The following is a 27,713-nucleotide window of genomic DNA, read 5'->3' on the forward strand; positions in this document are numbered from 1 at the left end:
GTCCCCCCTATAACAACTCACATGTCCCCCCTCCTAAAACAACTCACATGCCCCCTACCCCCCCTATAACAACTCACTTGTCCCCCTTATAACAACTCACATGTCCCCCCTGAGCCACACGTATGCCAGTGCGCAGTCCACTGTGGATCTGGGCCATGTGCACCACGCCCGTGATACCGACCACCTCCAAGTTGCCGTCATAGTGGGTGGGCTTCTGAAATTGGTCCTCTTTCTCGGGACCCCAGGGATTGGCCCCCGAGCCCCAACTGGCAACAAAAAGAATGGCATGTGCGTAAAGTTTTTATCCCAGATTAGCCTGTGAACATGGAAATCTCTTCAAAACAAAATCAAGTGAAGGCTGAAAGCGTCATCCCTGATTAGCCTGTGCCAACGCTCGGCTCCGAGTGCAGTTTTGTATAAATGAAAGATTGTTAGATTTTTAGGATTTTGTTTATAGGTCACAGTGACCTTGACCTTTGACCTAGTGACCCAAAAACAGGTATAGAACTCATCTCGGTGCATCTATATATTAAGTTTCAAAGTTGTAGGTGAAAGCACTCTGATTTTTTAGAGCCAATGTTAAGGTTTAAGCACGGCTGATGGCAGATGCCAGACGGCAGTCGCCTTAAGATGAGCTGGCTATGACAATACCACTGGTTTTCTCCGAAAACAGCCGAGCTAATAACATGCAATAAATACCTACGTCGCTTACAGTAGAATATAAAAATAACAAGGCTATTGTCAAGCAATATGGTCCCCTACCGGCCCCACTCATGTGAGAAATTTTACCATTTTCAAATTATTTTTTTTTTGGTTGCCAAAGCAACCACAATTTATGATGTTGGAACAAAATGATATGACGTGCATAATATCCATATTGCCATCTATCCATGTTGCAAGTATAATGAAGAACTTTTTAAGTTATCGCAGGATCCAGAAAAATGTTACGGACAGACAGACTGACTGACACACAGAGCGCAAACCATAAGTCCCCTCCGGTTTCACTAGTAGGGGACAATAATCCCTAAAAACAACCAATGAATACCGTCGACACTTACCTTAAAATATTTAGTATAATAATCCCCTCGCAGGGAGGTAACTCCACCAGCTTGCCATCCACCTCCAGCTTGATGCACCGATGCAGCTCCTTACACGGGTGTTTATTCACCATCTTACGTAAACTCATCTGTACATATACCTTCTTATTGTGGAGCCTGTGAAAACACAACATGTATGAAATAGAACAATAGCTTATTGACCATCTTACATTAACTCCTCTGTACAAACTTTTTTCTTGTATCCTTGTGAGAACACAAGAATGAAATAGTATTATAGTTTGATCACCATCTTACCTAATCTCTTCTGTACATACAAGTTTTGAAAAGTGTTATTGCTACACCCCAACTCTATTACTAGTCTATTTCAGTAATTCCAATGTTTCCAGTCCATCTTGCACATGCTTTTTAATTTAGGTAGTTTTCAATTGTGAAGGTCAATTTGTTTGAGTAAAAAAATGTGTCAACTTATAATTTGTCATAACACCAGCTTCGCACCCGAATAGATCTTCACATATTAGTGAGAAGCAAAGCTACAGGAAGGTCTGTGCATTCAAGCAGTCTCGTCAGGCCCAGTTTGCTATAAAATTAGGCAAGGTTTCCTAGTCATATAAGGGGACCCGGTATATGCTGGCCGCATATGGCATAGGACCCACAAGACCCATTCTAAACCCTTCTCCAAACACGAGTAAAATGAAACAGCTTTATGCAACCAGCATAAAACCAGAACAGCCCAGAATAGTTTATGCTGCTGGTTGAAACCTTGAAAACTTGAAACTTGTCAGAAAGGCCTTTACTTAATTATATTGATTTTCTAAGGGCAGTGTTGTTTTTTTACCATTTGGGAATAGGGCCTGGTCCCTTTGGATTTTGAAAAATCATGGTGTTTTGACTAAAATTGGGAAATTAGTGTTTTTGTTGTTTTAACCCTTTGCCACTTAGATACGTATTTTAAAGCATGTGTTTTCCCTAAGAAAGTTAAATTTAATTTAAGACCTTTCTTACTAGATTCAAGTTTTAAAGGCTTCATTTCCAACCCTAAGATACTGATGAGCAGCAAACAGCATAAAACCTGAACAGACTGCGAGTTACTTGCTGGCTGTTCTGGTTTTATGCTGTTTGCACATAGCCATGTTCACTTTGCGTCTTAGTGGGAAAGGGTTAAACCCTTAATTAAAAATGTTTATGTCCCATTTGGGAAAAATATAAACCTTTTTCCATTCAGACTGAGGCCATATACTGGTCTCGAATTTGAAATAAAAAAACGCTGAAGGGACAACAAACATGTCAAAGTGCGTATATGAGTGGTAAAGACTTAAAGTGCCGTACCGACTGTTAAACTTGTCTGGCTTTTCCTCCCTAGCTTGATGGAAGTCTAGTGATATGTCTGCATCAATTCCTATGCCAAAGTAGTTGTTCATGACAAATATGGTGGTAGTGTCCTCATTCGTGTTTGCAGAGTTGGTATCGTTCGCTATCGCCACCTTGACATCGTCCTGTTCCTTCTCATTGGGATGGAATATAACAGTCCAACTGGCATGGAAGAAAAGATTTAATTTATTGTAAAGTAGATCTTTGGGATGGAATATCACAGTCCAACTGGCATGGAAGAGAAGATATAATTCAATGTAAAGTAGATCTTTGGGATGGAATATAACAGTCCAACTGGCATGGAAGAAAAGATATAATTCAATGTAAAGTAGATCTTTGGGATGGAATATAACAGTCCAACTTGCATGGAAGAATAGATTTAATTTATTGTAAAGTAGATCTTTGGGATGGAATATCACAGTCCAACTTGCATGGAAGAATAGATTTAATTTATTGTAAAGTAGATCTTTGGGATGGAATATCACAGTCCAACTTGCATGGAAGAATAGATTTAATTTATTGTAAAGTAGATCTTTGGGATGGAATATAAAGGTCCACCTTGCATGGAAGAAAAGATATAAATGAATGTAAAAAATGATAAAAATAGAACAAAGAGTAGAACATTATGCTGTGTATATTAAGGCATGAAATGCATGGTGACCTATTAATGGCTCAGTTACAATAACCAGACCACAAGGCATTAGAGTAACAGCATGTTTTTTTCACGACAACAATTTTTTTCTCATTAATTATTTTTTTAATTTGCCAAAGTAGCCCCCTAACAGTACTTTAGTTACACGTTTACATTTATTACTTTTATTTTTATGGGGGGGGGAGGGGGATTTTTATCAATTTGGAGGGAAAGGGGCTGAAAAAAATGACCAAACCACACTCTTGTTATGTTCATTTGAATGAACAATTCATCTGGGCGTTTTTACTGCCTAATACTGAACAAAAATTTAATAAAAGCATTGACTTAAATAATTTATATCATCATTATTTTTCTATATCCCATATCTCATCAATGATTTTCTATTTCCTGTTACAAACAAACAACAATGAAGCTAGTATACCGGTCCAGTTTGATGTCCTCTGCATCAATGACATCGCGAAGGTAGCTGAGAGGGTCCTCCCCACCCGTATAGCCTGGTCCCCACCTTAGAACTCTTGCCAGGTCATTACCTGTCAACACACATATTCTATATCATTACCTAAAAACACTTTCCCCCTAAACTGGTTTTTGCTAAGAAAATACTTTCTTAAAAAAATTATCATAAAAACGAAAATTGTCATCCCTGATTAGTCTGTCATATTGCACTAATCTAGGACAACACTTTAGACCCATGCATTTAAACCCCTTTTTAGAGAGCACAGCCCATATGCTTTAAAATGACTTTAAAAAATCTTGATCTTTTACATACCTGTACCGAGGGGCAGAATGGAGAGTGGTGGTGACTGACAGATGGCGTCCTGGCCCACATTGTCGAGACACGAGAGCACCCAACCCACAGTGCCGTCCCCACCACAGGCTAGGATCTTGTAGTAGGGGACATTTCGGAACACATATAAACTGAAAAACACAGTGAAACACTGGGAATATGCACCGGCATTGTAATGGTAAAGAATACATGAACTGTATAAACTTCCTCGAAGCATTACAAATGGAGCCTCGTTCTGAGAAAGTTCTGGGAAAACTGGGCTTAATACATGAGAGTTTAGTGACATCCCAGATCAGTCTGTGCTGTCTGCAGAGGCTTATCAGGGACAACACTTTGCATCGTAACTCAATTTTTGCTAAACAAGAGACATAAGGAAAATACAATAAAAGCAGAAATTGACGTCTCTCATTAGCCTGTGAGAAATGCACAGGCTAATCTGGGACAATATGCACATGCATTCAACCCCGTTTTCCTAGAGAAAGGCTCATATAGACTGGTTATGTTATGCTTCATTATACAGGAACTGGAAAAAATTCCTTCATGATCATACTTCCTGTTTTACAGAAACATACACTCACAATTTACAAGTCTGATGATGAGTTATGGGGCATTGTCAAAGAAGGAATGAAGTATGTGACAAATTAGTAAATCACAGCACAAACTCCAATAGTGCGCAACAATCATGCTGGACGGATAACATATGGTCTGTGCTCTGTGATGATGGGGTTTAACGCTTGTGCGTAGTGTTGACCCAGATTAACCTGTGCAGAAGGCACAGGCTAATTAGGGATGACACTTTATGCCAAAACTGGATTTTTGCTTAGAGGAGACTTTCTGTAAATGAAAATACAACAAGGGACAAAATTGTCACAAAACAAGGTTTTCAATGTGAAATAAAAAAACACATCTCAAACTGAACTGATTGTTTATAATTAACCCCCTTTGTTTCAAAATAAATATATTTTTAGTTGTGGCGATCTTGACCTTGGAGATATTGACGTAATTCTTTCGTGTGACACACCATCCCATGATGGTGAACAAATGTGCTAAATTATTTTAAAATCTCACAATGAACGACAAAGTTATGGCCCGGACATGCTTGTTCCGCCCGCCTGCCAGCCCGCCCGCTTGCCAACATTCGCCAATCTAATAACCAGTTTTTTCCTTTGGAAATCCCTGGTTAATAAAAGCGAAAAGTGTTGTGCCTGATTAGCCTGTGGTCTGCTCAAGCGAATCGGGGACAACACTTTACGCACATACATTGAACTCCCTTTTCACATATCATTACCCATATACATGACTGAGTGACAAAAGTGGTACCATCCTTATGATGGAAAACTAACAGATCTAAATAAGAAAGAAACTTACAAAAATCATTGGTCAACCTTTCTCAAGATGGAAACTAACAAATATGATATTCAGTAACAAAAATAGTCAAGTTTTATTTTCTGGGAACGTATCTGGTAATGGTCCACCATTCTCAAGATTGAACTCTAACAGACACAAGACAGAATGCCACAAATTATCAACTGTATTAAAGGCACATACCCTGGTAATGGTCCACCATTCTCAAGATTGAACTCTTAACAGACACAAGACTGAATTCCATAAATTATCAACCGTATTAAAGGCACATACCCTGGTAATGGTCCACCATTCTCAAGATTGAACTCTTAACAGACACAAGACTGAATTCCATAAATTATCAACCGTATTAAAGGCACATACCCTGGTAATGGTCCACCATTCTCAAGATTGAACTCTTAACAGACACAAGACTGAATGTCATAAATTATCAACTGTATTAAAGGCACATACCCTGGTAATGGTCCACCATTCTCAAGATTGAACTCTTAACAGACACAAGACTGAATGTCATAAATTATCAACTGTATTAAAGGCACATACCCTGGTAATGGTCCGCCATTCTCAAGAACGAACTCAAAACAGACACAAGAAGGAATGACATAAATTATCAACTGCATTTACCCATTGCATGCTGGGAAATTTGTCGTCTGCTAAAATGTTGTCTGCTGAATTTCTAAAATTAGCATTTTCTTCCATTTATTTCAAAGAATACTATCAGAGAAGCAAATAGTTTGGATCCAGATGAGACGCCACATTTGAGAGGCCTTCAAAATTTGGTTCCAGCACTGAAAGAGTTAAAGGCGCATACCCTGGTAATGGTCCACCATTCTCAAGATTGAAGACTTGGTGTGGGTTAAGGAGTTTTCTGAAGGAGGTGATCAGGTTGAGGCCCTGGCACCCCCCACTCTTCACGTTCACAAACACCAGCAGAGGGTTGGTGTTCTCAGGGATCATGTGAGGCTGAAACACACACAAAACAAGATTTGAGTCGTGTTCTGAGAAAACTGGGCATAATGCATGTGCGCAAAGTGTCATCCCAGATTAGCATGTGCAGTCCGCACAGGCTAATCAAGGACGACACTTTCCGCCTAAATTGGATTTTTGCTATGAAGAGACTTCATTTAAACAAAAACTGTCATAAAAGCGGAAAGTATCATCCCTGATTAGCCTGTGCGGAGTGCACAGGCTAATTTGGGACGACACTTTACGCACAAGCATTTTACCCAGTTTTCTCAGAACGTGACTCATTTGAAGTCACACTTATTCCTTTCCACTCAGAGGCAATGTGCAAATGGCTTTATGCAACCAGAATACAACCAGAACAGCCTGCGAGGTTCAGGTTTTATGCTGTTATCTGCTGATAAGTATCTTAGGGGCAGAAATGACATCTTTAACAATTGAATCATTTGAGGCTGAACATTAAGAACACAACAAGAGATGTGTTTGTCAGAAACACAATGCCCATTATTGTGCTGCTTTGAAATAAAATTTCAATATATCATTTGGCAGCTTTAGAAATTATCTCCCTTTAAAAGCTTATTACTTCCCTTGGATTGTATTTTACAAATATGACCTTGAAGGATGACCTTGATCTTTCACCACTCAGAATGTGCAGCTTCATGAGATACACATGCATGCCAAATATCAAGTTGCTATCTTCAATACTGCACAAGTTATGGCCTATGTTAAAGTTTTTGGACGGACAGACGGACAGTTCAACAGCTATATGCCAAAGTTTAAACCTATTTATTTTAGCTCGATTGCATAAAAACTCTAAGGCTTATTGAAACCCTCTAGAGTCTGTTTCCTGGATAGAACAAGTACTTGGTGTCTTTGACAGAGATCTAAAGAATGCTCCCACAGTGGAATCAAGCCAGAGACTTTTCAGTCACTAGATGGAAACCATATTTACTACGCCACATCAACCCTTCATGGAGATTGAAAGCCCATCTGCTCAGCACTGATAAATTATGCATCCCGTTTTCTTAGATTCTCATGTGATCCGCGTCATGAAAAATGGGTCTTATGCTGTATGGACCTAGCGAAACTCTAAAAAAGCTTAGGCCATTGCACAGTCTAGTCAGGAGCAACACTGTCTGCTATGAAGTCACGTCTGGTCAGGAGCAACACTGTCTGCTATGAAGTCACGTCTGGTCAGGAGCAACACTGTCTGCTATGAAGTCACGTCTGGTCAGGAGCAACACTGTCTGCTATGAAGTCACGTCTGGTCAGGAGCAACACTGTCTGCTATGAAGTCACGTCTGGTCAGGAGCAACACTGTCTGCTATGAAGTCACGTCTGGTCAGGAGCAACACTGTCTGCTATGAAGTCACGTCTGGTCAGGAGCAACACTGTCTGCTATGAAGTCACGTCTGGTCAGGAGCAACACTGTCTGCTATGAAGTCACGTCTGGTCAGGAGCAACACTGTCTGCTATGAAGTCACGTCTGGTCAGGAGCAACACTGTCTGCTATGAAGTCACGTCTGGTCAGGAGCAACACTGTCTGCTATGAAGTCACGTCTGGTCAGGAGCAACACTGTCTGCTATGAAGTCACGTCTGGTCAGGAGCAACACTGTCTGCTCTGCTATGAAGTCACGTCTGGTCAGGAGCAACACTGTCTGCTATGAAGTCACGTCTGGTCAGGAGCAACACTGTCTGCTATGAAGTCACGTCTGGTCAGGAGCAACACTGTCTGCTATGAAGTCACGTCTGGTCAGGAGCAACACTGTCTGCTATGAAGTCACGTCTGGTCAGGAGCAACACTGTCTGCTATGAAGTCACGTCTGGTCAGGAGCAACACTGTCTGCTATGAAGTCACGTCTGGTCAGGAGCAACACTGTCTGCTATGAAGTCATGTCTGGTCAGGAGCAACACTGTCTGCTATGAAGTCATGTCTGGTCAGGAGCAACACTGTCTGCTATGAAGTCACGTCATGTTTTGTGATCTCATTAGCAGACAGGGTACCTCTTGACTGGCTGTGCAGATTCTTGTCTGGAGATACAATGGCCGCATATGGCATAAGACCTATTTTTGCAAGAAACAGCTAATATGTATAAAGGCAGACTTGCAACATTTTCAGGCACTCAAGCTGAGACCTCTGGGTTGTTATGCCCAACTGTTTATTTCAATTACTGAAGCTGAATAGTGCAAGTTACAGTACAGCCAACGCGGCACAAACATAATCCGCGGCTACGCCACGGCCAGATTATTAGTACGCGGCGGCCGAATTGTGTGTTCACGCGGCGCATCGCCCTAGCACTCTGCATCGATCCGCGCAACGACGCCGAGTCTGTATTTACCTCGCGTACTTTCGCGGAGTAAATCCACCGCATACAGTACGTACACGGGGGATCGAGTGAAAAGATATCCACCTACATGTACATACATGTATGTGTAGCGTAGAATTAATTACGCTCAACTGTTAATGTTTCGTTCGATTATCATTATTAAATTTGTAATCAGAAACACACTTCCTAATTTTAATGCTAACGCGACCTTTGGCAAATTCTAGCGTCAAATAAACAGTGCTAAAATGTCCTTTGTTTCATAAAAAGCGCGCGAAAATTATGCAGACATGTAGAACGTCATTTGGAAAGTTTGGGTGTATTTTGTGATGTATAAATACATGAAATCGCATGTTCAGTGGAAAAAAAAAACGCCCCCATTAGACGTTATTTCATTATCTCTATGAATAGTAACAAATGCCAAAATGTATTTGATACTTAAGGAATTATCGTGAATTGTTGTGTGTCGTAAATATTTACCAGCATTTGCTTTAAAACTGGAATATAAGGGATTATAGGGTAATTAGTAGCGATATTAACTGTATAATATGAACAAAATAAAACATGTTTATATACGCATATTCAAACAATAGTTATAATAAGCTGATAATTAACAAAACAACAAATACGTCGTCACCGTCTTGATTATTGATGTGGCTTTAAACTGCTAAATTTCTCAGCTTAAATATAATAACAAAATCAACATGCAATTGATTTATAAATCCACCATATGCTGTAGCCTTGACCACTTGTATGTATGAAAACATAATTACGTGAACTTGTTTGTGTGTGAAATACATACACTACGGGCGGGAAACAAACTTAATTGGCCAGACACATTAACTATGCTTACATGTATATGCTAATACGTACAATCCGCGCACAATAAATTTATTATGACTTTAATTATTATTATAATTGTTCTTTCAAAATTTGTTAACTACATGTAACTAATAATTTTAAAAAGATTTTTTATTTCATTATGCGCATCGACTCGGCATCATGTCGCGGATCGTGGTATGCCTCGGCGGACAGATGCGAAGTATCGCGGCGAAATGCGACTTGCCGCCGCATACTGACGCGGCTTCAACGACTGACGCGGCATCGACTCGTTTCACCTAACCGCCGCGAATCGCGAAAAACGTTTGTTCCGCTTTGGCTGTACTGTAGAAGGTCTTCTGGGAAGCATGTTTTGTATGAACATTAATTAGTGTTTCAGGGATCATGTGTAGCTGAAAACAAACTAAATGGCATTGTCAATTTGCTAAATATATATATATATATATTGCTACAATATTGTGGGGTTCATTATTTTATAAGGAGAATTTAAGAGACCCTGGAATGGTCAATGCAAAGCAAACAAGCCTTGCTCTGGGAAAACTGGGCTTAATCCATTCGTCCGCAAGGCACAGGACAAATCAGGGACAACACTTTCAGCCTAAACTGGATCTTGTAAAGAAGAGATGTACTTTAAATGAAATAAGCCATAAAAGCAGAAAGTGTCATCACTGATAAGCCTAGGCTGACTGCACAGGCAAATCTGGGATGACACTTTAAGCAAATGCATTAAGCCCAGTTTTCCCAGATCACGGCTCATTACCTCATAGCAACTTACTTGTATATTGGGTAGTAACAGAACAAGTAGTTGTTTATCATCGAAAACAGCATCCTTTAAAATGTTGAACACTCTGGTGGCCTTGTCCGCAGAGGAGAAGTCCAGAACCAGGGCACCGTACTCATAGTATATCACATCAAAGCGAACCCATTTGTTCTCTGAAATACAGTACTCATAGTATATCATCTCAAAGCGAACCGATTTTTTCTCTGAAATACAGAACTCATAGTATATCATATCATATCAAAGCAAACCCATTTGTTCTCTGAAAAAATACATATCAGAACTAGGACACTCTTCATGTAGTGTATAACATTAAGTTAAACCCATTTGTTCTCTGAAATACATTAGTATATCACATCAAAGCAAACCCATTTTATTCTTTGATACAAGAGGGCCAAGATGGCCCTAGTTAGCTCACCTGAGAGGAGTCGGTTCATTTAATCTTTACCAAAGGTCAAACTTGTCAAGTTTCATCATTATTGAACCAAAATTCTGGCATATGAAGTGATTTTGCTTTTGTAAGATTTGACCTGGTGACCTATATTTTGAGTTGACCCCCCTTACCAAACATCAAACTTTGCTTTAAAAAATAAATATTATGACCAAGATTCATAAAATCTGAAACAAAATTGTGACCTCAAGAGTGTTTACAAGGATTTTGTATAATATAATGAAAATTTGGACAATCTAAGGGCAATAATAATGGCATTAATTATGTGATATATATATAAAACCAATCTTTTCACCAAGTTTCATGGTGATTGGGCAAAAAATGTGACTTCTAGAGTGTTTACAAGCTTTTTTTACTATAGAAAACTGCCCCCCCCCCCAGGCAGCCATATTATTCAACTGACCGGAACCATTTTCAAACTCAACTCTCATATCAAGGAAACAAATGTTCTGACCAAATTTCATGAAAATTGGGCCAAAAATGTGACTTCTAGAGTGTTCACATGTTTTCACTATATACATGTGTACATATAGAGAAAAATGCCCTGCCCACTAGCAGCCATGTTTTTTCACTGATCTGGACCATTTTGGAACTCTTGTGAGATATCAATAAAACCAATGTTTTGACCAACTTTCATGATGATTGGGCAAAAATTGTGATTTCTAGAGTGTTTACAAGGTTTCTCTATAGCCAAATAAGGAAAACTGTCCCCCCCCCCCCCCCCCTCAGGCAGCCATGTTATTCAATTGACTGGAACCATTTTCAAACTCAACTCTCATATCAAGGAAACAAATTTCTGACCAAATTTCATGAAAATTGGGCCAAAAATGTGGCTTCTAGAGTGTTCATGTTTTCACTACATACATATAGAGAAAAATGACCCACCCACTGGCGGCCATGTTTTTTCACAGATCTGGACCATTTTCGAACTCGTCCGAGATATCAATAAAACCAATGTTGTGACCAACTTTCATGATGATTGGGCAAAAAATGTGACTTCTAGAGTGTTTACAAGGTTTCTCTAAAGCCAAATAAGGAAAACTGCCCCCCCCCCCCCCTAGCAGCCATGTTATTCAACCGACCGGAACCATTTTCAAACTCAACTCTCATATCAAAGAAACAAATGTTCTGACCAAATTTCATGAAAATTGGGCCAAAAATGTGACTTCTTGAGTGTTAACAAGGTTTCTCTAAAGCCAAAGAAGGAAAACTGCCCCGCCCGCTAGCGGCAATGTTTTTCAACGGACCAGAACCACTTTTGAACTCAACCAACATCAGGGGTGTCAATTGGCCAAAATCTAAAATCCTGAAAATAAGCCTAGCATGTGGGGTGCCAGTGCCAAAAGAGGGTTAATAATTCATTTAATTATGTTAACTGTGTTAACAATATGTCAAATTAAATAATTTATGTTTAAAATGACATTTTGTGAAAAAAATCTTAAAATACCAGAACAAAAATCCTGTAATTTATATTAACATCAAAAGCAGTTTTTGAGGGCCTAAATCCTGAATTCAGGAATAATCCTGAACTTTGACACCCCTGCAACATATCATTAAGACAAACATTTTGACAAAGTTACATGAAGATTGGGCATGAAATGTGACTTCTACAGTGTTTACAAGGTTTTTATTTTTTTTTTACCTAGTTTTTACCCGGCACGACCCAGTTTCGAACTCGACTAAGATTTCATTGGGACAAAGCTTCTGACCAAGTTTCATGAAGATCAGGGCTTGACACTAACTTGTTTTACCTACTGACCCAAAGGACCACCAGCTTTCAGAAATTACTCCTCCAAGATTTCAAGCAGTCCGACAATTTCTCTGTTATCTTACCTAAATTTCAACTTACTTTACGGACTATCCACAATTTCTTGTGCATTTATAAAAAGAAAACTACACTATCTACTAAACTATCTCAATATCCCTTTCATATTTTTGCTGTACTTCAAGCTTCTCTTCATTAGTTTTAGGTTTTTTTTGGTTCAACCACCCCGGAATGAAATTCCACATCGCGAAAACTTGTAATCTTGAAAATACGCATGTTTACTCTCTTGCAATATCAAAACATTATTTGGCACCCTCCAGTATAAATTCTTACGGTAAACAAAGTATATTCTGATGGTATTAAGATCGATAAAATGCTGATTATTGCTGCTTTTTCAAAATAATAAATACCATTTTTTTCATTTCTCGATCCAAACAATTAGAATTTTATGTTAATTTGTGTTTCAATTACAGCGAAGTCTGGAGACATTTTGGGAGACATTTGCGGATCGCAAATCGATTTTTTGATGCGACAACAGGTTTTTGTCATCTGGGCATCTAGAAAAATTGAATTATCCAATATGTTGCTATTTTACCCCAGCCTCGAGTCAGCCCATTAAATAATGATGAAATTATCGGTTTATTATGAACATATAAAGTTGTTTTATTGATGAAAACGGCTTTCCACCATTATTTCACAATGAGCTGGCCAGGATTTTTAACTGGTCCGACGGATCAATCAAATATCTAGTTTTACTGGTCCTCCCTATTTTTTACTGACCCCGGGTCAACGGACCACGTTAATGTCGAGCCCTGAAGATTGGACAATAAATGTGGCCTCTAGAGTGTTTACTAACAAATGTGGACGGACAGACGATGGACAAAGACCGGTCACAAAAGCTCACCTGAGCAATCAGGTGAGCTAAAAATTAGGCACCTAATTGTAGTATATCACATCAAAGGAAACCCATTTTTGTTCTTTGAAAAAACTAGGCACGATACTTGTAGTACATCACATCAAAACGAACCATTTTGTTCCGAGAATAACAGAGCAGTACTAGGACACCGTACTCGTAGTAAATAATATCATAGGGAACCCTTCACTGCAGACTTGTATTCAAAATATAGATATATATAAACATAATTGTGTTTACACCAAAGACAAGCATGAAGGTCTGAAGGCGGTTCTTTGAGGGCCATCAGTCAATCACAGCCTTTCCTTCATAATTTTGAAAGATAATTAAAAGCAGTTTAAGGCTAAATTTGAACTTTGACCTCAAAGTGTAACTTTAATCTTTAAGGGAAGGGACACACAACACGTGATGTGTTATTCTGCTTTAATTTTGTGCACAATTATTAAAAAATTCATCAATAAATGGCAAAATGGTAGAGCCTGGAATTGTTAATCTTCTGCATGGCCATATTAGACCTTTCACCTAAAATTGTGTGACTTTGAACTTAAGGTTGGGAGACGTGTATTACAGGCCACATCTTGTCTTACAAGGGTTTACATTTGCAACAAGATATTTAACAAGAGCACAGCATAAGGGGTGCCAACGCTCTGATTCAGGTGAAGTTTTGAATGAATGAATGCTTGTCAGAATTATTTGTTAAGGTCACAGTGACCTTGACCTTTGACCTAGTGACCCACAAATGGGTGTAGCGTGTAAAACTCATCAAGGTGCATCTACATATGAAGTTTCAAAGTTGTAGGTGGAACCACTTTGATTTAAGAGCCAAATGTTAAGATTTTAGCACAATGCGGATGGCGGACGGCAGACTACAAGCTGGCTTTGACAATACCTCGGTTTTTATCCGAAAATATATGGCAAACATATGGATGGCATGGGAACATTTGGACAAAAAGACCCAGAAATGGAGACGCATAGATAACTTGAATGCTATATGCTGCTTTCTTCAAAGAGGGGGGGGGGGAGGGGGGGGGGGCATAAAAAGCTTTGCAAAAATTCAAGATTTTGAATAAAAAGTAATTAATGTTGATCATCAGTCCTCACTGTTATTTAGGCAGACTGCACAAAACATACACAGTTAATGATTTAAATGATTCATTAACACGTTATAACGTACATAATTATTTACAGTGTTCCTCAATTGAGACTAGTACAATACATCATTACACTTCAGGTTACTGCTAACCACTTTATGTATAACATTAGAATTTACATGTCCAGTAACCATTTATTTATAATAGTATAGCTTACGTGTTGGGTTACTGCTTACCACTTTATATATAACAGCAGAATTAACATGTTGAGTTACTGCTTAGCACTTTATATAAATAACAGTAGAATTTACATTTCAAGTGCATATCACTGTACACACATATAACAGCATCACTTAAGTTTTCCAACAATGTCAAGCATTATTTTTTACACACATATAACAGTATCACTTACGTTTTCCGACAATGTAAAGCAGTATTTTTTACACACATATAACAGCATCACTTAAGTTTTCCAACAATGTCAAGCAGTATTTTTTACACACATATAACAGTGTCACTTACGTTTGCCAACAATGTCAAGCAGTATCTTTTACACACTTATAACAGTATCACTTACGTTTGCCAACAATATCAAGCAGTATTTTTTACACACATATAACAGCATCACTTATGTTTGCCAACAATGTCAAGCAGTATCTTTTACACACATATAACAGTATCACATACGTTTGCCAACAATGTCAAGCAGTATCTTTTACACACATATAATAGTATCACTTACGTTTGCCAACAATGTCAAGCAGTATCTTTTACACACATATAATAGTATCACTTACGTTTGCCGACAATGTCAAGAAGTATTTTTTCGTATTGTCGTTGTGACAGGCCCGTGGGGAGGTTTCCCACAAACAGGGATATACTGGGGCCGTGTGGGTCCTCCCTCTGCTGCAGGTAGTAGCGCGTCATCTGGTTCTGACGTAACGACTCCTGCATGAGATACAAACATTACATTATACCTGAAATGTTACTAATGACTTCTGGATGGAAAACAGGCACATTACATTTTGTGTGACATGACTCTTGCAATGGAAACAAGCAAGTGCACTGATACAAGTTGTCACTTTTTACAAGCAAGCTCAAATTCTTACAACTTTCCTTGAAACTTTAACAGTTAAAAAACCCGAATCAATATTTATCAGTGCACTGTTTATGGGAGGCAATCACTCTTGATGGGGACACTGACAAATTTTACAACAAAGGCCAAGATCACAGTCCTATAAGATGTTCTGGGACAAAATGTAAATGATTGAAACCTTAAAATAAAACAATGAAACTGTCTCAATACCTGGCAGCCGTGTTTTTAACAAACAACAACAAGTATTCTAAGCAAGTTGCACAATGAGTGGGTCACAAATGTGATTTCTAGAGTGTTCAAATTGTTTTACCATAGCCAGATCAGGAAAACTTCCCCTTCTAGGTGGAAGCCAAGTTTTTCATTTGGTGGAATAATAGCTCACTCGGTGGAGAAATAATGAGAACAAATGTTTAAGACAAAGTTTCAACAAGACTATTGTCAAGCAATATAAGTCCCCTACCGGCTCCACCATGTCAGAAATTCCACCATTTTCAGATTATTTTTTTATATATATTTGTTGCCATAGCAACCAGAATTTTTGACGCAGGAATAAAATGAAATAATGTGCATAATGTCCATATTGCCATCTGACAATGTTTCAAGTTTCATGAAAAAATATTAAGAACTTTAAAAGTTATCGCAGGATCCAGAAAACCACCATTTCAGCAGTATTTCTAGTCTATTTGTAGCCACAGCAACCAGAATTTTTGACGTAGGAACGAAATGAAATGACGTGCATAATGTCCATATTGACATCTATCCATGTTCAAGTTTCATGAAAAAATATTGCAAACTTTAAAAGTTATCGCAGGATCCAAGGATGATAAATGTGCAAACTCTGTTCCAAGCAAGCATCATTTAAGTCGTGTTCTGAGAAAACTGGGCATAATGCATGTGCGTAAAGTGTTGTCCCAGATTAGCCTGTGCAGTCCGCACAGGCTAATCAGGGACGACACTTTCCGCCTAAATTGGATTTTTGCTAAGAAGAGACTTCATTTTAACGAATAATGTCATAAAAGCTGAAAATTTTGACTCACAGAGTGTTAACAAGAACAGTGGCTTCAATAGAACGCAACCATTTTAAAACTCAACAGAGATATCTTTAAAACAAATATTCCGAGCAAGTTTCATGTTGGTGCAATGACCAAAAATGTGACTTCTGCAATGTGTACAATGCTGTTTAAAATATGTGCACTTAGATGAGCTTAAAAAGATCTTAATATAGGGTTAAAATACTTTCAAGTAAGTTTTATTCCATAAAATAGGTCAGATATACCTCTCGCTAAAGAATGACAATCCTTAAAATGATGTTTTACTTTAAAGGTCAAATTCTTTATTCCCTAATTTTGCTTAAACTGCTTAGTTTATCAATAAGGCTTAAACAAGAATATCAGTGAAACTGATGGATGCTCCCCGATGATGCGCTTTGTCAATCTATGTGTTAATAACCACCTAAAAAAATATTTTATTAGCCTCGATGACCTTGACCCCAGTGACCTCAAACGTCATCAAAAGGTAGAAGCCCATGCAAGGTACCTACATGCCAAATATGAAAGAGATCGGTAAAGTATTGAAGGTGCTATGAGAAACTGTAAAAAAAGCTTGACAGAAAATCTATAAATAGCCTCTGTGACCTTGAGCCCAGTGACCTCAAACCTCATCAAAAGGTTGAGGTCCATGGAAGGTATCTACATGGCAAATATGTAAGAGATCGGTAAAGTAACAAAAGCATTACAGACAATCTATTATCAGCCTCGGTGACCTTGACCCCAGTGACCTCATCAAATAGTAGAGGTCCATGCAAGGTACCTACATGCCAAATATGAAAGAGATCGGTAAAGTATTGAAGGTGCTATGAGAAACTGTAACAAAAGCATGACGGAAAAATCTATTATAGGCCTCAGTGACCTTGATCCCAGTGACCTCAAACCTCATCAAAAGGTAGAGGTCCATGCAAGGTACCTACATGCAAAACATGAAAGAGATTGGTAAAGTATTGAAGGTGCTATGAGAAACTGTAACAAAAGTGTGACAGAAAAATCTATTATTAGCCTTGGTGACCTTGACCCCAGTGACCTAAAACCTCATCAAAAAGTAGAGGTCCATAAAAGGTACCTACATGCCAAATATGAAAGAGATCTGTAAAGTATTGAAGGTGCTATGAGAAACTGTAACAAAAGTGGGACGGAAAAATCTTTTATGAGCCTCTGTGACTTTGACCCCAGTGACCTCAAACCTCATCAAAAGGTAGAGGTCCATGCAAGGTACCTACATGCCAAATATGAAAGAGATCGGTAAAGTATTGAAGGTGGTATGAGAAACTGTATCAAAAGTGTGATGGAATAAATCTATTATTAGCCTCAGTGACCTTGACCTTGACTCCAGTGACCTCAAACCTCATCAGTAGGTAGAGGTCCATGCAAGGTACCTACATGCCAAATATCAAAGAGATCAGTAAAGTATTGAAGGTGCCATGAGAAACTGTAACAAAAGTGTGACAGAAGTAAGGAAGTAAGGACAAACTGGCAACTATATGCCCCTGAAAATTTTCGGGGAGCACAAAAATACCTAGGCTTACATACAAAGGATACATTGGATATTGGATACATAAGCTTTAACAAGCCCATTACCTTTCTGCAGTTTTTGATGAGTTCCCACGGCTTGTCATTGTGTGCCAGCGTCCTCTCAGATACCCCCTTATCCAGGAGGACTTCTATCAACCGGTACCGACTGGGATCAGAGTCCTGCAAACAGCACAACAACTTAACCCTTTCCTACTCAAAGGTGAAAATGGTTATGTGCAAACAGCACAAAACCAGAACAGCCTGCAAGTAGCTCGCAGTCTGTTCAGGTTTTGTGCTGTTTGCTACTAATCAGTATCTAAGTGTTGGAACTGAAACCTTTAAAAGTTGGATCTAGTAAGAAAGGTTTTAAATAACATCAAACTATCTGTGGGACTACAAATGCGTAAAACTACGTATCTTATGGTAAAGGGTTCACATGCAAGTAGAACAGAAATGAGTAGCCCTCTGGGTAAATGCGTTCAGTGTCTTCCCAATTTAGCTTTTGCTGGCTGTTCAGGTTTGATGGGTAAATGCGTTCAGTGTCTTCCCAAATTAGCTTCTGCAGGCTGTTCAGGTTTGATGCTGTTTCCTGCTCATCAATAACTAATGATTGGAAAAGAAGGCTTTACAAATAAAATCTTGTAAGGAAGGTCTTAATTTTATTGTTATTTTCTCAGTGACAAATAACAAATTAAAGTGAGTGTCTGAGTGGTAAAGTGGTTAAGTGTACTCCATTGAAAGAATGGCTTACATGAACATCAATTCCAAACTTCTTCAAGGCTGTTCGTATGATGTCCTCTGTTGTGGATTCACTGGTCACGGTGATGTTCTTGTGACCAGAGGAAACTCTACAAACCACACAAAATGATTACCAATAACATTAATTGAAGCTTGTTCTGGGAAAATGGGGCTAAATGCATTTGTGTAGTGTCATTCCAGAATAGCCTGTGAAGTCCACACAAGATAATCAGGGACAATGCTTTCCACTTAAATGGAATTTTGTGTTTAAATGAAGTCTCTTTTAAGAAAAAAACAATTTTTACCAGTGTGTTGTCCCTGATTAGCCTGTGAATACTGCACGGGCTAAACAGAAGCTTAGTCTGTAATAATCGTAGTCAACGAAATGCTGACATGTAAGGAAAATAATAGTAGTTTTTTGTTGGTAAAGTACTGGTTATCTTTTGTTTTGGTAAGTGTACAATTACGCATGACATTGTCATTATTTTTGTTGACTCTTGAACTTTTGTTTTGTTTCCAAACTGAGATAATGAACAAAGTATGTTACAAACTTGTTGCGAAATCAGGAGAGAACAATAGACCCTAAAGATAAATAACCATGTACTCAAAAAAGGATAAACATGAATGGCTTAATCTGTTTTTTCATTAAATTTGTATTGTTTTACAATTTCAAGCCTCTAGTGTGTTCATTTTTATTAAATGTGTTGAATTAATTTCATGCACAAACATATTTTAAACAACTCATTAAATTTCATACTTATATTCTCAAATTGTTTGGAAATGTCTAAAATACCAGAAACAAAGCGTTGATCGTTCATTTTATATTCCCTCTTATGTCCCCAGTTATCAGCCATATAATTTAAATGACTGCACTAGTTGTTGTTAAAGATTATGTAGAAAGCAAAATGTGGGCCCGCTACTTTGAATGGAAGCATACAAAATCAGCATATACTCACTTTAAGCAACCCGGATAAACTTTTATATGCCCTTTGTCTGGATCACTCTCCTTGTATCTGAGGAATATTGATGGCCGCTTGCCGTCAGGGGTTTTCAACTGGGCACGTATGGGTTTGCTTTCATCCAACTCCCGCTCACCTACAAACATAGCTGGAACGATAAGGCCTTGAGTCAGAATGGTCACACAAGCATATACAAACATAGATGGAACAAACAATAAAGCCTAGAGTCAGAATTGTCAAACTCAAGCATGTACAAACATAGATGGAACGATAAGGCCTTGAACCAGAATGGTCACAGAAAAGAATGTACATACATAGCTGGAACAATAAAGCCTTGGGTCAGAATGGTCACACACAAGCATGTACACACATAGATGGAACAAACAATAAAGCCTTGAGTCAGAATGGTCAAACACAAGCACGTACAAACATAGCTGGAACAAACAATAGTCTCGAGTCAGAATGGTCGAACACAAGCATGTACACACATATCTGGAACGATAAGGCCTTGAGTCAGAATGGTCACATACAAGCATGTACAAACATAGCTGGAACAATAAGGCCTTGGGTCAGAATAGTCGCACACAAGAATGTTCAAACATAGCTGGAACAATTAGGCCTTGAGTCAGAATGGTCAAACTCAAGCATGTACAAGAAGAGCTGGAACAATAAGGCCTTGGGAAAGAAGGTCACACACAAAGCATGTACAAACATAGCTGGAACGATAAGGCCTTGAGTCAGAATGGTAACACATAAGCATGTGCAAACATATATGGAACGATTAGGCCTTGAGTCAGAAAGGTCACACACAAGCATGTACAATTAGAGCTGTAAATGTTTGACCTTAAGCACTTTTTATCAAAAACTAAGCAATAGAATGAAGGATATGACCTTTAACGCACACAAAGTATATCTGAATATGTCAAAATAGCTGAAATTATATGGCCTTTATTTATCACACAAAGATAAACAAACACAGCTGTAATGCATAATGACCTTAAGCACACATACTTGTACTTTCACATCACTCTACAGCAAATAGTGTGACAAACTAAACATAATGTATTACACTTCTACATATGCAATACTTTGATCAAGTCCTATAAAAATCAAGGCACTTCGATAAAGTCCTATAAAATCAAGGCACTTCGATAAAGTCCTATAAAATCAAGGCACTTTGATAAAGTCCTATAAAATCAAGGCACTTCGATAAAGTCCTATAAACTCAAGGCATATAATTCAGCACAAAAATATTGCAACAAACAATAAAATAGTGGCTTGCAGTTCTTAATTACATAAACAACATGTTTAAGTTTAATGTTGGTATGCAGAAAACTGCAAGAAAATTCCACGACACAAACTATACATGTACAAAGATGTAAGTATCCAAAATGGGCCTTAGTTCAAAAGCACATATGTCTCCAAAGAATATCATAACATACACGAAAATAACATTTTGTACTTAAACACAGTAAACATTATGTGCAATCTGATAGACCAACCAACAAACAAACTGACAGGATGATTCCAGTTTATCCCCAAATGTTTTGTCTTTCTGGTTATAAATATTTGACAGACATCTGTTACTACTTTTAAAGAATAAAACCCTGCATGTGAACACCAACAAAATATAGCCTATATATTGTTCACACAAAAAGGCACACTAATTATGGAAATAATGACGTTAAGCAACCAAACAATACAGCATTCAACATAATGTTTTCAACTTTTACTTTAAAAAAAAAGTTTCTCAGCATAAAAATGGGAAAATGTCTCAAAACATAAACTAGAGCACATGAATCGGGGGAAAGATAAAAGCCACATTCTGTGAAAATGGGCTTTAATACATTTCTTCAAAGGCTAATCAAGGGAGACACTTTCGTCTAAACTGGATTTTCGCTAAGAAGGGACTTCTTTCAAAAGAAAAAGACTTGAAGCGAAAAGTGTCATACCATATTAGACTGTGGACACTGCACAGGCTAATCTGGTATTACACTTTACCCACATGCAATAAGCCCAGATTTCTCAGAGCAGACTCACAGGTTTTGATCAGGGGAGGTAACTACTCACCAAACTCGGATGCCTCCGCCACGTAGTAGTTTTTAGGATCATCAGAGATGTGGAATGTTTTCAGAGCTGCCTCCTGCAATATACAACATAAACATAAGGGTTTACATAACATCAGAGTTTACATTAACATCAGGGTTTACATTAACATCAGGGTTTACATTAACATCAGGGTTTACATTAACATCAGAGTTTACATAACATCAGGGTTTACATTAACATCAGGGTTTACATTAACATCAGGGTTTACATTAACATCAAGGTTTACATTAACATCAGAGTTTACATAACATCAGGGTTTACATTAACATCAGAGTTTACATAACATCAGAGTTTACATTAACATCAGGGTTTACATTAACATCAGGGTTTTCATAAACATCAGGATTTACATGGTCACGGGATTCAAGTTGAAACTGGTTTGGGGAAGTTTTGGTATTGCTTGAAGGAAGAAGTGGGTAAATTGTGTAATTCAATGGAAAATTGTGAATACATAACATGAATTGACATCTGGTTATTAATAAAAACAAACATCTTTTTATATAGATATTTCACTGTCATAAAATCAAGTCAAACAAAGATACAACAACATTAAAGCTGAAGCCAGAATCCTATTTAAAAGTAAAATCGCCTTATAACCAAGTACTACGGTACAGTATGTGGCTGGACTTGGGTAATTTTTGGCCTGTTTTTGAGGCTTGTTCTGGGAAAACTGGGCTTACTGTATGTGCGTTAAGTGCCATTAAAGATAAGCCTGTGCTTTCCGCAAAATCAGGGCAGATATTTTCTGCCTAGACTGGATTTTCATTTGTAGAAGAGACTTACTTAAAACATAAAATTCCATAAAATGGAACATGTAGTCCCTGTGCGAAATGCACCCACTAACTTGTGATACCTCACCCACATGCATTTAGACCAGTTCCCTTCAAGAGCATGGCAAACATATACCTACCAGAATGGCTTGTGCTGGGGCATTTTTTGGAACTGATATAGTTCTGTAAAGACGTCTTTTCATGGACGCATTACCATCAAAGACACGGATGATCTCGGCTGAAATAAGATACAAAATATAGATGAACATTATTTTTCTGCACATGCATAAAGCCTGCATACTCTGCCATTTGTCCATTAGCAAAAGGCTACAAATTAGAACATTTTGCTTCGCAATATTTTTCTTAGCTACACATTTTTCTTCATACAAACCATATAACATTCAAAACAAGAACACTTTCAAAGGAAGAATAAAAAAAAACAAGGGCTGTTTGCAAAACATGCATGCCCCCCATATGGGCTGGCGAGTGTAGTGGCAGCCATTGTGTGAATCCGTTTTTGTCACTGTGACCTTGACCTTTGACCTAGTGACCTGAAAATTGATAGGGGTCATCTGCCAGTCATGATCAATGTTCCTATGAAGTTTCATGATCCTAGCCGTAAGCATTCTTGAGTTATCATCCGAAAACCATTTTACTGTTTTGAGTCACTGTGACCTTGACCTTTGACCTAGTGACCTGAAAATCGATAGGGGTCATCTGCCAGTCATGATCAATATACCTATTAAGTTTCATGATCCTACGCGTGCATTCTTGAGTTATCATCCGGAAACCATTTTACTATTTCGAGTCACTGTGACCTTGACCTTTGACCTAGTGACCTGAAAATCAATTTGGGTCATCTGCTGGTCATGATCAATGCACCTATGAAGATTCATGATCCTAGGCGTAAGCATTATTGAGTTATCATCCGGAAACCATTTTACTATTTCCAGTCACTGTGACCTTGACCTTTGACCTTGTGACCTGAAAATCAATAGGGGTCATCTGCCAGTCATGATCAATGCACCTATGAAGTTTCATGATTCTAGGCGTAAGCATTATTGAGTTATGATCTGGAAACCATTTTACTATTTTGAGTCACTGTGACCTTGACCTTTGACCTAGTGACCTGAAAATCAATAAGGGTCATCTGCCAGTCATAATCAATGTACCTATGAAGTTTCATGATCCTAGGCCTAAGCGTTCTTCAATTATCATCCGGAAACCATCTGGTGGACGGACAGACTGACCTACAGACCGATGGACCAACCGACCGACGTGCAAAACAATATACCCCCTTTTCTTCGAAGGGGGGCATAATAAAACATGCATGCCCCCCATATGGGCTGTCAGTTGTAGTGGCAGCCATTGAGTGAATACGTTTTTTGTCTCTGTGACCTTGACCTTTGACTTAGTGACCTGAAAATCAATTGCGGTCATCTGCCAGTCATGAACAATGTACCTATGAAGTTTTTATGATCCTAGGCGTAAGCATTCTTGAGTTATCATCCAGAAACCATTTTACTGTTTCGTGTCACTGTGACCTTTACCTTTGACCTAGTGACCTGGAAATCAATAGGGGTCATCTGCCAGTCATAATCAATGTGCCTATGAAGTTTCATGATCCTAGGCATAAGCATTCTTGAGTTTTCATCCGGAAACCATTTTACTATTTTGAGTCACTGTGGCCTTGACCTTTGACCTGAAAATCAATAGGGGTCATCTGCCAGTCATGATCAATGTACCATTGAAGTTTCATGATCCTAGGCCTAAGCATTCTTGAGTTATCATCCTGAAACCATCTGGTGGACGGACCGACGGACGGATTGACCGACATGTGCAAAACAATATACCCCCTCTTCTTCGAAGGGGCATAAAATTTAACTTGAATAAAGAATATTTTGAGCCAGGTGATCCCTGCTTACATTCTGTGTCCTTGTCTCTGTCCTTTGTGTCTCTTTCCCTTGGCGACCGCCTCTCCCGTTCCTCTGTGTCGTCGTTACGCGAGTCACCGCTACTTGACCAGTCCTCCGATATCGTCCGCGCTAAAAATAGAACACCTGCTGCAGTTATGATGAAGCTACACACAACAATTCTGGGCAGGGGAGGAGGAAATAGGTGGCGCTTATCTGCAAAGTTTGCTTGAGAAATTGTATTTGGCAGCCATTGTTTCTTCTTAAAACCCCACACAACAACTCTAGAGAGAAGAAGGGGGCAGCACTGAGCTCTTTGTTTTAAACTTCCGTTTTTCACAGAGCACAGCTCATATCTAAATGTTCAATAAAGTTTTGATGTATGTGCTCTTTAATTTTATCTTCAACATGAGTTGTTAAACTCTGAAAGACATACAAATATTGTATGCTGATTGGAATAACTATTAAAACAAGAATATCAGTGAAACTGATGGATGCTCTCCGATGATGCACTTTGTCAATCTATGTGTTAATAACCACCTAAACAAATCTATTATTAGCCTCTGTGACCTTGACCTTGACCCCAGTGACCTCAAACCTCATCAAAAGGTAGAGGTCCATGCAAGGTCCCTACATGCAAAATATGAAAAGGATCGGTAAAGTATTGAAGGTGCTATGAGAAACTGTAACAAAAGTGTGACGGAAAAATCTATTATTAGCCTCTGTGACCTTGACCTTGACCCCAGTGACCTCAAACCTCATCAAAAGGTAGAGGTCCATGCAAGGTACCTACATGCCAAATATGAAAGAGATCAGTAAAATATTGAAGGTGCTATGAGAAACGGTAACAAAAGTGTGACGGAAGTAACTTCAAACTGGCAACTATATGCTACCCGAAAATTTTCGGGGAGCATAAAAATAGCGGTATTACAAAAGTTAAAGATGCAACAAGCAAATAATTTGATTTGATATCCCTTGCGAAAAGTTTGTAACAGATGGACAGAAAAAACTGGAAGATGGACAATGCCAAAAGTATATCTCTTCATCTTGGGCGGGGGACAATAACATGCAGGGGGGGAAACATACGCAATCCGTATATTATATTAACTTCATATACCAATTTTCATTAGTCCTGTGTATTCTCACAACAACAGCGCCAAAGGTTTAAGGTTCAAATGTTTGCTCCCCGTCATGGCCGCCATGTTTTAGAATGGAAAAACTTGTCAGAGACATCACAAGAAAAAATGTTCTAAGCAGGTTTCCTTTAGATAACATAGCAAACTGTTACTTCGAGAGTATTCATGAACTTTTCCTTGGATTTGACCTAGTGACCTAGTTTTTGACCCAACATTACCCAGTTTCTAACTCATGTAAGATATCATTGGGACAAATGTTCTCACAAAGTTTTATGATGACTGGGTTACAAATGTGCCCTCCATAGTGTGAATAAGCTTTTATTTAATTTAACTCAGTGACCTCTTTTGACCCCACATGACACAGATTGAAACTTTGCGGATATATCCTAGGGGCTAATCTCCATAAAGATTTAGCAGTAAATGTTGCTGCAAGAGTGTCACAAGAATGTGGCTTCTTCATTAATCTCAAGCTTGTTCTTTAAGTTGAAGTTGTGACTTAGTTTTTGAACCCATGTGAATGAGTTTTGAGCTTGACCGAGATATTTTTGAGTCAAATGTTATGACAAAGTTTCATGAAGATTGAGCAAAATATGTGGAATCAAGATAGTTTAAGAACTTTTCCTTAAGTTGGACATAGTGATCTAGTTTTTGACACCAACTGACCCAGCTCTAAAAACATCAGAGATATCATTAGGACAAATGTTCAGACAAAATTTCATGACAATGGGGCAGTAATTTAGGCATCTAGTTTTTACAAGCTTTCTCTTCAACTGGGCGAGTGACCTATTTTGTCACAACACGTGACTTAATTTGAACTAAAAACTGAGATATGATTGGGAAAAATCTTCAGGCCAAATAACATTCACATATGCGGCATCCAGAGTGTTCATAAGCTTTTTGCTTATTTGACCTACATATGTTGTAACTTTATAAATAAATGTGACTAGTGCTGCAACCATATAATGGTATATCGGTATATATCGCAATACGCAATCCGCATATTGTATTGCGACACGATTTTCATCATACCGGTACGAAAATTTTACAAAAATTCATTCACATTTCGTCCAGAAAAGCCATCCGAAATAATGATAACAAGGTAAACAAAACAAAGCAGTGTAAATATTTTTTTTCGTAAAAATAGCATTCTGAAAAGTATATTATACGGAGTAGCGTTGTTACATCGGAGCATTCGTTCGATGCTTTCGAACAGATTATCTTTGAATTAATTGCGCACAGCTGTAAATGTTTCGTTCGATTCTGAATTGAGCATTATTAAATTTTTAATCCAAATTTTGGAAATACGCTTCAAAATTTTAATGCTAATGCGACAATCAAAAATTATAGCGTCAAATTTAAAGTGCTTTATCCTTTGTCTCAATAAAAAGCACGCGAAAATTATACAGACATGTAGAACGTTGCATGGAAAGTATGGGTGTATTTTGTGTTGTATAAAAACGGGAACATCACGGCAGGTGAATTAAGCGTGTTCAGTGGAAAAAAACGCCCCGGTTGGACGTTATTTCATCACATCTTTAAATAGTAACAAATGCCAAAATGTATTTGATACTTAAGAAAAGTTGCGAATGTTTGTGTTTTGTGTTATTCTTGAGCACATTTACCGGTATAGTAAATATTTACCAAAATTTGCTTTAAATCTGGAATATACGGGATTATCGGGTAATCGGCAAGTTATAATTTTGGTACAAGTTAGCAATATATTGCGATATATTGCAATACGGGTTTTTAAACTGACAATATATTGCAATACGGTTTTTGGCGTATTGTTGCAGCACTAAATGTGACCCAGTTTTGATCTCTGCCAAGACATAATGGGGACAAATTCTGACCAAAGTTCATAGAGATTGGGCAATAAATGTGGTTTCTAAGATCAGCATTTTCTGACTTAGTCAAATAGTTTTTGACCTCACATGATCCAGTTTTTAAGCAGGCCAAGATATTATTGGTTCAAGTTTCATGAAGATAAGGCAATAAATTTGGCCTAAAATGTGATCATAAGGAAAACACATCAAGCACAGGACCCATGATGACCAACAGACAAGAAGCCATTA

The 27,713-nt window shown here is 38.2% G+C and overlaps 1 protein-coding gene across 7 annotated transcripts in view; it reads right to left on the bottom strand.

Moving 5' to 3' along the window:
* The window catches only part of LOC127857674 (diacylglycerol kinase theta-like), a 92,918-nt gene that overhangs the window by 17,678 nt on the left and 47,527 nt on the right, over window positions 1–27,713 (bottom strand). For 5 of the 7 annotated variants that reach the window (XR_008038548.1, XR_008038550.1, XR_008038549.1 and 2 more), the window contains 14 exons: window positions 24,518–24,637; window positions 22,733–22,830; window positions 21,784–21,856; window positions 19,711–19,861; window positions 18,768–18,864; window positions 18,083–18,196; window positions 15,154–15,304; window positions 10,134–10,291; window positions 6,042–6,193; window positions 3,848–3,996; window positions 3,500–3,608; window positions 2,385–2,588; window positions 1,059–1,214; window positions 101–266 (listed from right to left, as the gene is read on the bottom strand). Coding sequence is in view for 4 of the 7 variants with exons in the window: in XM_052394265.1 (XP_052250225.1) it covers window positions 101–266; window positions 1,059–1,214; window positions 2,385–2,588; window positions 3,500–3,608; window positions 3,848–3,996; window positions 6,042–6,193; window positions 10,134–10,291; window positions 15,154–15,304; window positions 18,083–18,196; window positions 18,768–18,864; window positions 19,711–19,861; window positions 21,784–21,856; window positions 22,733–22,830; window positions 24,518–24,637 (1,898 nt within the window). In the remaining 3 variants the exon portion in view is untranslated. Of the gene's footprint in view, window positions 1–100; window positions 267–1,058; window positions 1,215–2,384; window positions 2,589–3,499; window positions 3,609–3,847; window positions 3,997–6,041; window positions 6,194–10,133; window positions 10,292–15,153; window positions 15,305–18,082; window positions 18,197–18,767; window positions 18,865–19,710; window positions 19,862–21,783; window positions 21,857–22,732; window positions 22,831–24,517; window positions 24,653–27,713 lie in introns of all 7 variants that reach the window. The other 2 variants (XM_052394264.1, XM_052394263.1) reach the window with 2 other exon arrangements.

Source organism: Dreissena polymorpha, chromosome 14, assembly GCF_020536995.1.
Source record: "Dreissena polymorpha isolate Duluth1 chromosome 14, UMN_Dpol_1.0, whole genome shotgun sequence".
Lineage (NCBI taxonomy): Eukaryota > Metazoa > Mollusca > Bivalvia > Myida > Dreissenidae > Dreissena > Dreissena polymorpha.